The sequence below is a fragment of the Acomys minous genome (assembly GCF_964271855.1).
Source record: "Acomys minous genome assembly, chromosome: 14".
NCBI lineage: Eukaryota > Metazoa > Chordata > Mammalia > Rodentia > Muridae > Acomys > Acomys minous.
The window spans coordinates 93,368,831-93,380,893 of NC_140496.1; the positions used below are offsets into that span (position 1 = coordinate 93,368,831).

Below are 12,063 nucleotides of genomic sequence, written 5' to 3' on the forward strand. Positions count from 1 at the left end.
CCTGAGCTGTTGGTGGCCGAGAGAAGGACCCATTCATTGCTCTTCCACCCTGGTCAGCCTCTCTGCCCAGGCTACTCTGAATCAGCGCACTGCGGGGTGTTCCCTCGGATCCCTTCTCCACCACCACCACCGGCAGCAAGGGGCAAGGGAAGAAGGGGCGAGGAGCGAGGAGTCGAAGAAGAGGGACGCGTGGACCGCGACAGAAGTGGCGCGGCTTCATTGCGCGGCTGCCTCTCGGGAGCTTCCGAGCACGAGTCGAGCGCGCGCGCGCGCCCCGCCGACCCAGGCCCTGGGCGGAGCTGCGAGCCGGGGCGGGCGGAGCGAGCGGCGGGCGGAGCGAGCGGCGGGAGGCGCGCGAGCGGGCGGCAGGCGGCGGGCAGCGTCTCCGCCGGCATCTGCGCGGCCGCCTCTGCCCGGAGCCGGGGGACTGAGCGCCGGACCCTCCGCCTTTGGCGCACGGACGCGTGGCTCCCGCTTTGTGTTCTGTGCCGGTTCGGTGAGGCTTCCCGGTAGCTGCAGCCACAGCGCCCCGGCGGCCTCGCAGGCCCGCGGCTGGAGGTGCCGGAGCCGCTCGGTCCGCGCGGTTGAGCCCCGCGTGCCCCACTGCTCGCTGGGCTGCTCCGAGCCTCGGTGCTCCGGGGCTCCAAACTCAGGCTGGCGGGGCAAGTGTCTTCATGAACCCAGAGGATGTCCGGGAAGCACTACAAGGGTCCTGAAGTCAGTTGTTGCATCAAATACTTCATTTTTGGCTTCAATGTCATATTTTGGGTAAGTTGGAGCGCTTCTGGGCTTCCGAGTGTTGTGGCGGATGGGTGGGCGACAGTCCCCTGCCGTGGTCGCTGCCTTTACTTTTCGCCACCCCCCGGGGCGCGTGCCCAAGTCGGGGGGCGAGAGGCGTCTACCTTCCGCTTTCCCGTCTCGAGCGCGGGGGTGAGAAACACTTCATCCTTTCCAAGACCCGGAGGAGGTGAAAAGAGGAACCAAGCCGGGTAGGGGGCAGCCAGGCCTCAGGGTGGCTTTTTCCTTTTTCTTTTTTTTTTAAGGGTGGTGGTGGTGGGGATAACTAGGGTACGGATGGGAGGACAGCTCGGCAGTTTGAGAAACGAGCGAGCACACACGGATTAGAATTGCTTCCCGTGGGATCTGGATGTTGGGCAGAGCGTGGTGTCATAATGGGGCAGGCTAATCGGGTAGAGCCGACCCCGAGATCCACCTTCCAGCGCCGATCTGATTGGCCGAGAGCTTGGCTCGGTGTTGCCGCGGCTGGTCTGTGCCGTGCTCAGCGTGTATCTCCTTGCACCATCTCTGGCTTTGTGTAGGATGCAGATGCTGTGGTGTGTGGTTCTGTAATGTGCACGTAAATAACACGTCCTGCATGCTCCTCTCCGGCTGTAAAGCGCTCCGTTTGCATAATGGACTGGCCAAGTGGGCGTGTGGGGTGGAGGGATTTATTTCTCTATGTATCCTTGTGGAATAACTAGTCACCAGTCAACATATGTTTCAGTGTGCGCGTGCCTCATGTCCTCTCTCTCTCTCTTTTTTAAAGGGGTAACACACAGCGGGCTGGGTTTTAGGAACGCTTGGAAAAATGCGAAGGAGAAGGTGTGTGAGACCTGTTTTACTGGCTAAGCAGGCGAGCAGCTGCTTGCACACCGGGTTGCAACCGTGTTACGCTTGGCACTGCCGTGTGCGGGGCGCCTATTGTAATCAGGCTGGTACCCTACGCTTTTGTTTTGATTCTTTTCTGCGACCTCACAAACGTGTTCAGCAACCAGACAAAGAGTTCTCTAGGACAAGGGGAAAGTCGTTGGTTGCTTGGAAGACCGCGTTCTTTTTCAGCCCACCTCTTCCCATCTGGTTATCTTCCTCACTGGAGCCCTTTCTCCATGGGAGGTAAAAAATGGTGGCAGTCCGTGGGGGGTATCCCCAAGTTTCTGTGAGGTAAACAAACAATGATCCAGTGGTCTGAATACAGGGAATTTTAATTGGACTTCCCTTAATTGTGGCTGCTTGCTGTAAATGTACACACACACACACACACACACACACACACACACACACACACATATATATTGCTGTAGATATTCTTTATGCCCCCCCCCCCCAGCTTATTTTATTTTCTACCAGAGTGGTCATGTGTGTTTTGTGAAAGGAAATGGACTTTGTGTCAGCATGTCATCTGTCCTCAGGACTGGACCAGATTGATGACGGGGTGTGGGAATAAATACCATACTCAGCCATTCACAGGCAGTTTATTTTATTTTATTTTATTTTGCTTTTTGTGTTATTGATAGTATGTTGTTCCTGGGGATACCTTCCCCACCACCCTCCCTGCTCTGCAAACAGAGCAAGAGGAAATGATTTTTTTCTTCTTTTTATGCTTCTCTCCTAGACCCTTTCTGGAAATGCTTAAAAGTGGTGGGTAGGAGAATTTCTCCCTGAGGTATTCTGACACCATTGAACTGTGAGAGGCCAGGGCCGTGGAATGGGGCTGCAGGGGTGGTGCGGCCAGGCCCCTTCATTCTCCTGGAACACTTGGAAAAGTTGCACATTTCAGCTACCAGGCAACAAAAAGCACCCACGGGCTCTCTCTCTGCAGTTTCATAGCAGGGAGTGAAAAGGAAATATAAAAAGGATTGGGGGACTGTTTCCCTGGCAGTTTGGTGTAATTTTGTAGCGTGGAGCACAAAGGCAAATTCGGCCCTGTCTCTGGATTAGGCTGCAGCAAAACCCCTCAACTGTGGAGAGCTTCAGCAAAATTGCAGGTGGCTTGCACGGAGGGTTCCAGAATGAGGGCCCACAGCTTGTCTGATTTTGAAGGTATTCGTGTGGGCGGTAGGTAGTTTTGTGGCAAGCCAGGGAACAGACCGAGGCTGGAAGTAAAGGAACACACACACCTGGGCAGCACGGCTAAGTAGGTGCCTACTTAGGCGAGCCCTTTACGTTCCCCATCCCTTCAGCGCCGAGGCCCACCCCCAGTTCCTTGCCCATACTGCTCGCTGTCTCCAAATTACCTCACATTTCAGTGCCCCATTTTATCAGGCTCAGTGGGCTCTAGCAGTCATCAGCAGGAAAATGCCCATGTTATAATTAAAGCAATCCACACTAAAACGTTAGTGACTGGAGATCCGGCAGCAGCTGCAGAAACTTGTACTCTCTCCTCAGCCACCAACCTGCCTGCGACTGCTAGAAAGAGCAGAGTCGATGCTCCGACTGTACAGCTGTGAAGGAGAAATTGCTAACAGAGACCACGGGTTCCTAATCTTTCATTTTCACATTGGCATGTAGACTAAATTTGAAATTCATTGAAGACGTTTGAAAGTAATAGTTCCTATAAAAGAAAAGTGAGCAGACAGTGGCAGCCGTGACAGCCGGGATCTGTTGCTAATCAGTAGTTTGACTGCGCTAGGCAGTTAACTGCCCTGGGCCTTCGTCACTCAGCTCTTAGAATGAAGACTTTGGCTGACTTGTGTTCCTGACAAAGAATTTGTTGAGTCCTACTATGCAGGGCAAAATGAACCGTAAGGGCTGAGCAGCGGGAACTGGGAGACGTGTCTAGTTATAGACTGCCCTTTACTGAGAGTTGCTCAAAAATTAATTAGTTTTTCACTTCCTCAATGATTGTTTCACTTAAAAACAAACAAACAAACAAACAAACCTCTCAGTGAATTTTCCCTGCTTGTTGAGTTACTGGCATGACACACGTAGCTCCCTATCTGTACCATGCATCTCAAATGTAGCCCTCTGAGTCATTAGCTATATTTATTTATTTTTTACTAGAATTACAGCTTCATGTGTAAAACCCTAATTCTTTTTCCGTAACAGTTGTGACATTGTGAGTAACAAAGCCAACATCTTGTACAGATTCCTTTCTTGTTAGTTATCACTGGGTGGTGGGGGGAAAAATTCTGTTTTTCTCGCTCTGTGTTGGAAGAAGTCAAACCAGCAGGAATTGGTTTTATTGAGGGTGTTCACCATAGGAAGACATTTCTCAGCAACACTGACTTGTCTTTGGGGTGGAGGAGAGAGGAGAAAGGGGGTTTGTTTTAAGGCCAGCCCTTTGGGGAGTTAATCCCTCTGTCCCATCAGTGACCATTGGTAGATGTTTTGTTCTGGACCTTGACACTTACATGTTTCTCAGAAAGTAAATGAATATTAGCACCCTGGCTATTTGCTGCTTCATAACAGGCCCCCCCCCCCCCCGAACCTTAGCAGTTTAAAGCAAAACCTCATTATTTTAGTTTGCAGTTCCATGCTGTGACTACTCACGGGGTAGTTCTAGCCTGGGGCCTCTGCGCAGCTGCCCTGAGCTGTGGCTGGAGTCTTTTGATGTCTCCTTTGGGTGGGGAGCGCAGGCTGTTGCTCACCTGTGACTGGCAGGTGATGCCTACCGATGGCTCAGCCGTGGCTGTGGGCTCGAGCGCGGCGGGTGGATCCCGCTGTCTCTGAGACTTAAAGCAGCTTCCAGGCAGTTTAACTATACTGCCATTAGGCACCTTAGTAAAAACCCTCATGGAGTCTGCTCAGTGGTAACTTCTATCTTTGGATATGGAGGCGCCAAGGTCACTTTATAGAAGCTTGTTTGGGGTTCTGGCTAGTTCTTGACACATGCTAGATATCTGAAAGGAGAACTGGCTGTAGGGTATTTTCTTAGTGATTGATGGAGGAGGGCCCAGCCCATTGTAAGTGGTGTCATCCCTGGGCTGGTGGTCCTGGGTTCTATAAGAAAGCAGGCTGAGCAAGCCAAGGGGAGCAAGCCAGTAAGCAGCACCCCTCCATTGTCTCTGCATCAGCTCCTGCCTCCAGGTTCCTGCCTTGTTTGAGTTCCTGCCCTCATTGCTTTTGATGATGGAATGTTCTATGGAACTGTTAAGTGAAATAAAGTCTTTCCACCACAAGTTCCATTTGGTCATGGTTTTTTTTTTTTTTTTTTTTTTTTTTTTTAATGACAGCAGTAGTAAGCCAAACTAAGGAAGGTAGATTTTAGCCATCACTGAAAAATGACTTATTAGAATAAGTTGGCTGTATTGGTGAACGGAAGCTTTGAGTTAGTTGGGACCACTCCCTGTTTTGTTCTCAGTGCTGTCCAAGGACAAGAGCAGCTATTGGCTGTTTGAAGCCAGATGTCTCTTCCGTGTGCTTTCAGATATCACTTTGTGTTGCAAGTGGACGTCTATCTGGGAGGAGAGAGCAGAATGTTGCATCTAGTTTGTTTCCACAGGGCTTAAATTTCAAGGGGAGGGAGAGTCAAGGAATCTTGGGTGGCAGGGTGGGGCCTCAAAGTTGAATGTCTTATCTTATGATTCAGTATAAATTGCAAGATGTTCTGGAATGACGGTACATCAGCAGTTTATAAGTCATAATTTTTGTTTTAATTTGCTAGACATCTGTTAGCTTCGATGGCGACCATATGGGAGTCTAAATTGCCTTTTGAATTACAGGGAGATGGTAGGAAGGAAGCTAAATGTGGCCATGGAAGTGTCATGTGAGAGAAGTGTAGGGAAGGTAGGTGTGCCGACCTCGGAGGGGAAAGTCAAGATGCGCACCGTCTTGCCTGTCCAGTGGTTCACTCTGGGGCTCATGATGTTCTTGAAGGTTGAAATGGAGCCAGAGGCAAAATTTGGAAACCAAGTAACATTCCACCTTGCATAAAGTTGCAACAGGCATCTCATTCAGTTGGATCACTCCGTCCTAACGTTCAGATTGGCATGCTGTTCCTTACAAAAGATCAAAGCTACATGCTCTTTTGATTTCTATGTGGGGTCTTGCTATTTAACCCAGTGTGGTTGATAATTCTGGCTCATAATGATATTTCTCCTTGGTCTCAGGAGTGGCTGAGGTTAGAGATGCAAGCTGCTGTGCCTGGAACTGTGTGCGCTTTCAAAAACTCCAGCTTTGCAATTATGATGTCCTTTTTCAAAGCCTGTAAAAGCATCTTACAAAAACATATGGTGATATTTTTTTTGTGTGTGTGTGTGACCAATAAAGAAATTGGAGCACAGAGATGTGAAATGGCTTTTGCGGTGTCGGAGAACTTGCAGGGTTCACTTTGGGAGTGTTAAGTCTCTTCTGTAGCCATAGCCCCAGTTTCTCAGTCTGAAACTTATTTTAGAAGATGCTTGTTATTCTAAAATTAAACATCAAGTAAGTCATTTACATCTGTTCATAATTGAAAAGTGATAAAGTTTTTGCATATGCCACAATTAACACCACCCACAAGCACAAAAAAGTTTAGCATGAAGTGTTCTTAGAGTATGCTAGGATAATAAACTATTATATAGTCTGTTGAAAAATTCATAAGTGACAATTAGAGTATTAACGAGGCTATTTTTGAGTCGTGTGTTTATTTCTACGCATACAACTGACTGCCTTAAAATGACTAACTTCAGAATTCTGACTTCTTGTTCAGTGTGCGATGGCGAGGGCCTCCTGTGTGGGGACCATCTCCCGGTCATTTCCTTAAGCCCAGTATGTCATATGTTGTCTGAAACATGTGGGTATCTAATCAATGCTGTTGAATGAATGGGTTTTAGGATGCTGAGAAAGCCCATGGGATTCAAGTCCTTTCTAGTCAAGGAAGCCTTCTCTTCCATAACAGGCTGCCAGTTTCTAAAGGAAGTCCATCCTTGGACCATTTGGTTAGAGAGTTGCATCTGACTTCAAATGCTATACAACGTCTCTGAAATTTTCAGCCTCCCAATTTACTATTGGTTTTTCTTTTCTTTTTTTTCTTTTTCAATGAAAAATATTTAAAAATTTTATGTGTATGAGTGTTTTGCTTGCATGCGTGTCTGTGTACCACATGCATTCCTGCTTCCTGCAGATGCCAGACGAGGGTGTTGGATTCTCTAAAACTAGAGTCACAGATGGTTGTGAGCCACCATGTGGGTGCCAGTGCTCTGAACTGCACAGCCCCCTGCTGTTGATTTTGCACTTTAAAACATATCTCAAACCCATAGGAAAAAAAAAAAAACAAGCAATAAAGTTTTATATTCAAAAATGTTATTCATGTAGTTTGAAGTTTTCCAACTTTTCTTTTTTTATCATGGTTAAGGACAGAGTTGTCCACCTGATGGTTCTCACAAACACGGTGTGAATTTTGTCTCAAAGGGTATTCTCCTTGATAGCTACAGTACCACCATCAAAGCTAAGACCTCCCAGGCCTCGGGTCTCCTTCACTCCCCCAGTCTCAACAATGCCATTTAAAGGAAAGGAATTCAGGCTAGAAAGATGCTTCACGTCTGGCTATATGCTAAGTCTCATTCGGTCCTTCACCCTTAGGATGATTATCTGTCAGAAGATTATAAACCCATAGCAGTGCTGACTGCCTTCAGAAGTGTGAGTTGACTGTTGGGCTCCTCAGGCTTAGGTTCTGGCTGTGTGCTTTTGGGAGGCAGAGTCCAGGAGGGATGCTGTGCTTCCATGGCATCTCATCAGGTGGCAGTGACTTTTGCTTAAGAAGTTTGTTGTCTGCCAAGCTTCTCTACTCATGCAGCTACTTTGTTGCTCTGGTAACTTATAACTTTCTTTTTTTGGCCAGCCACTTTGAAGCTATAGAGTAGCCCATTTACCTTGACTTTATATCAACTAACTAATATCTATCAGCACCATTTTTGGCTCCCCCCCCCCCCCTTTCTGTCATTTTATGTTCAACAGTGAGCCCAAATTAGCCCCTCTTCTCTCAAGTTGCTTCTGTAAGGTGTATGGTCGCAATGATAAAAAAGATAACAAGCCCTTTGCTGTAACCTGCCAGTGCTCAGGCATCCTGGACCACAGCCCCTCACCCTCATGGGGATGTCCCTCCTATGGTACGAGCTCTAGACTCCTACAGCATCCTCTTCCTCTCTGTACCTTTAGAAGAAGGCTGCCTAGTTTGGTCCTATCGAAAGACTTGTAGCTCTCCCCTGTGGTCCTTCCTTATTTAAAAGTAGCCACGATGCCATTTCTAAACCCATTTGTCTTCTTTGGAGGATCCTAGGTCTTCCTTGTGTCTCATGGACAAGTTGTACTTTGGCCTGGTCACAGGCTCTGGTCCTGATGCTCCACCCAAAGTCTCATTTGCATTCACTTTCCTTAATGTAGGGACCAGGATGAAATATATTTTCCACAAGTTGCTCAATCTCAGTAGAGGCTGTCGCCCTTGAGCTCTCCCCTTCTACACAGAGCTGGGTCTTGAGCCTGAAGCCTCCGCTATGTAGTTTTGGTTTGGAAGAACTTACTCTTACATTAGAGAGAAGTGTTTATGGGCAACTACATTTCCAGAGTATACTATTAATACTATCCTGTATTAAATTAGGTTATACTTGTGGAAGTGCTTGGTAAGGGGCAAATCTCTCAGTGCAAACAAGTCATTAACCCAGGCTAAACTGCACTGGCATCTCAACAGCTAGGCAATGTCATTGGCTCAGGTTGAATTTCTAGTGAGTTAAACCTTCCATCTTCTTTTCAAGCGAGCTTCTAAGTTTATCCACCGAGGGAGGGCACCAATCTCTGAAGCCTTAACCTTTACACTAACAGTTTCAATTCAAACCTGGTATTGCCTAGATCTGTTGCTTAAATGATTATTCTGGCTCATTGCTTTCCCAACATTGCAGCGTCCATAAGTGTCCCTAGGAGCTGTAGGAGTGTTGTAGCTGGGGGAGGGGAGGCTGAGAGAGGTGTGCCTCCTCCCCGGAGAAGCTTGGCTGTCAGTTTTATTAGTTTGGCATTCCATCAAGTCTTTTGCTGGGGAGGAGAGGTATTACTCAGCCTTCTATCACTCTGACAAAATAGTTGAGGTAACTGACTTGGGAGGGTGGAAGGTTTCTGGTTCACCATTTCAGAGGTCTGTGGTTCTATGGTCCGGCTGCTTTTGGCCCTAATGAAGCCCAGTATATCATCATGCATAGGCAGCGTGTGGCGGACGAAGCTGCTCATACCGCAGTAGATGAGACAGAGAAAGAGAGCAGAGGAAGATTGTGGTCCCAGGATCCCCTTCAAGGTTCTGCCTCCAGAGACACCCCCCCACTAAAAGCTCCACCTCCCCTCAGGAGTGCCAGAAGCTGGCATCTAAGCTTTTCATACTTGATGTGGCACAGCGCATACATAGCAAAGGATTCCTGTTCAAATGAGAAGAGGAAGAGGAGAAAGAGGCGAAAGAGGAAGGAGATGAAGAGGAGGAAGAAGAAATCACCATGACAGCCTTTAGAAGTCCATGGGATTCATCTTTCTATTCAAGACAGCCTAAATGGCTGAGGTATGTTTTTAAAAAAAAAGAATGGTTCTGGGGTGTAGGATGGAGCCCACAGGAAGAGTTCTTGCTCAGTACGCAGAGAGCTTTGGCTTGTATCTCTTTCAGTGTCTACTACCTGGTAGTCAGGTAGTAGATGGTTAGACAGCAGGCAGGTAAGTAAATAACGTACATAAGGTAAACCGTGGTGCTTATATGGGATGTTTCTCCTTCAGCGCTCATCATGAGGGATGTGACTTCTGTGGGATATGGTGGGATGCAGTTTTGCCCTCACCTTTGGACACACCAGCCAGCCAGCCAACCTCAGTCTTCACTGGGGGGAATCTGGTTCACTAGGTCCAGACAGGGTATAATTGGCAGAATTTGTGTTGTGTTTAAAACGTCTTACGGCCAACTCATACCCAGGCCGTGGTTTGGTTTTTTTTTTTTCGGGTTGGAGAGATATGTCTTGACTCTTCTTCCGCTTTAGAAGGAGGCAGATGGGTAGTCGGGTGGTGCACGCACAAGCATGGGTGACTGATTGCGCCCGCCCAGGAAGCTGCTCTTATTCACTTACCGGGATAAAAAAATGTAGTCCATTTAATCCTGCAAGGAATTTCTTATTAATCCAAAAGTGCGAGTTTATTTTTAAGCCCAGAGGCCCTAAAAACAAATGAGAGCATGTCTTTAAAGAGAGCGTGTGTCCCAGTGGATATGCCAAGAGACAGGGCCATAGACAGATGGACGCCGGTTAGAGCAGGCAGGATGGAAAACTGCACCAGCCTGTGGGGCTCGGCCTGTGTAACTCCAAATGGTGAGGTGATTACCACACACATGGTCCTCCCTCTGGAGCACCAGCCTCCTGGCCACTTCTGCCAGCCTTCATCGTGCCGTGCCGACCCTCTGAGCTTGATAGCACTCTCTTCAGAGAGAGGCAAGTCAACCGGAAGGCCAGTATGATGACTTCACAGAGGTGACTGTGCTACAGTGCGTGGAAGGGACGTTTCTCCTCCTAGATCCAGTTTCGGCAGGGCCGTCACAGGGACAAGTGACAGCAAAGCAAACATAGAAGACAAATATGATGTCTCCATTCTCTTTGCAATTAAGTTTCAATGCACACTATCCAAAGAATTCCGCACAGAGCAGGGCCCCTCCCTCCATCTTCCTCTTTTTCCTCCTTCCCTTCCCATCCCCTTGTCTCTCTCTTCCTTCCCCTACCCCCTTAAAAATTACATATCTTGATTATAGCTGGGTACCTAAAGTGGAGCTATTTTGAAAAAGTTGAAATTTTGAATACAAGTTTCCATCCTCTGAGACATTACACTGGGGCTAGGCCCTCTGAATTGAAAACAAAATAAAAACAAAAACCGTAAAGCCAGGGTGGCGTACAAACCCTATGGTTATCCCTGTGGTACTGTCCACGTGTGTGTGAAGGATTGCCAGCTATGAATTGTAAGGCATAATTTAGAAATGTATAGTCACCAATCTTATTAACAGAGCAGTTTCCAGGATGGGTAGCAGGACAGCTCAGCACCCCTCACTGCAGGCATGGTGCTGTTGTCAGCTTCCAGCAACTGTTTACTATTTAAACGTAGATTGCATGGCCTAGGCTCTTCTCCTTGTCCAACGCTCTTTCTAAATTACACTTGGCACCAAGGCCTGAATTTCTAAAAATCTGGAGGGAACAGCTGGTGCTCTAATAAATATTCAGGCCAGCTATTCTAATGCTTTGTACTCAATTAAGTAGTCCTAATAAAAGAGGAGCTCTTGCCTCAAGCATTTCTCAAAGTGTAATGTTTTGCTTCTAACAAAAAGTTTCTCCCAGTGTTAATATTTCTCCCGAACAACCTGAAAACTTCGTTGTACCCACTGGGGCTTTTTTTATGCTCCCATTCCTGATGACGCTCAATTCTGAAATCTGTACGTCCATGGCTCATTCAGTCACTTTCTAGGAAACTTCCTGGTTTTTGTTTTCTGAGATGCTCTTCTATGGTCTGGCTGGCCTTGAACTCAAGATTCTCCTGCCACAGCATCCCAAGTGCTGAGATTACTGGCAGGCGCCCCCACATCCAGCTTGGGAGAACTGCTTACAGGACATAGCTTTACACAGTAACTCACACTGCATCTTGGCTTAGGCACCTGGCGCTCTTGTGTTATGTGGAGTCTGCTTTAAGAGTTTTGGGCTTCAAGAATGTGGCAGTTTTTAACTCTCCTCCATTCCAGCCTTAGGACCTTAGACAGATTACCTACTTTCTGGTTAAGTTTTTTCTTCCTTTGCAAAATGCCATATTTGGTAGCAGTTTTAATATTATTTTTATTTTTAGTGCTAGGACCTGCCTTTGAATGCAGGACGTCACACATGCTAAGCAAGCAAGCAAGAAAGCATTTTACCATCAAGGTACACCCCCAGCAATTGAATTAATATTCCCTCCCTCCTTTTTTGAGATATAGTCTCAGTGTATATTTCCAGCTGATCTGGAACTTACTGTGGAGACCATTTTGCCTGCCTCTGCCTCCCAAGTGCTGGGATTAAAGGGGTGCATCGCCACTGGTTAATTAATATTCGTAATGGGATTATTAAAGCCTAGAATCTATGTCAGTTGTAAGGATGGGAGAAAAGATGTGTGTAAGCTGCCTGAAATGTTCTGTCTGTGTTAACAGTTACTATCGTTGCTTTCAACACCATCGTGTCTTTTGGTGGCTTTCCATCCCTTCTGCAGAACCATTAAGATAATGGTACAGTGCAACACACACACATACACACACACACACACACACACACACACACACACACACACACACGTGTTCTCAGAGTAACTAAAGAGAAATGGGTGCAGCAAATGTTCACAGTGTTC

The 12,063-nt window shown here is 47.4% G+C and overlaps 1 protein-coding gene across 3 annotated transcripts in view; it reads left to right on the forward strand.

Moving 5' to 3' along the window:
- TSPAN5 (tetraspanin 5) overlaps window positions 1-12,063 on the forward strand; it is a 191,439-nt gene that overhangs the window by 22,265 nt on the left and 157,111 nt on the right. Inside the window, exon 1 of one of the 3 annotated variants that reach the window (XM_084757410.1) lies at window positions 341-768. The exons of 1 other annotated variant lie outside the window; for it this stretch is intronic. In XM_084757410.1, the coding sequence (XP_084613536.1) occupies window positions 688-768 (81 nt within the window). In that variant the 5' untranslated portion in view covers window positions 341-687. Of the gene's footprint in view, window positions 1-340; window positions 769-9,210; window positions 9,236-12,063 lie in introns of those variants that run through there. One more of the 3 variants, XM_084757412.1, reaches the window with a different exon arrangement.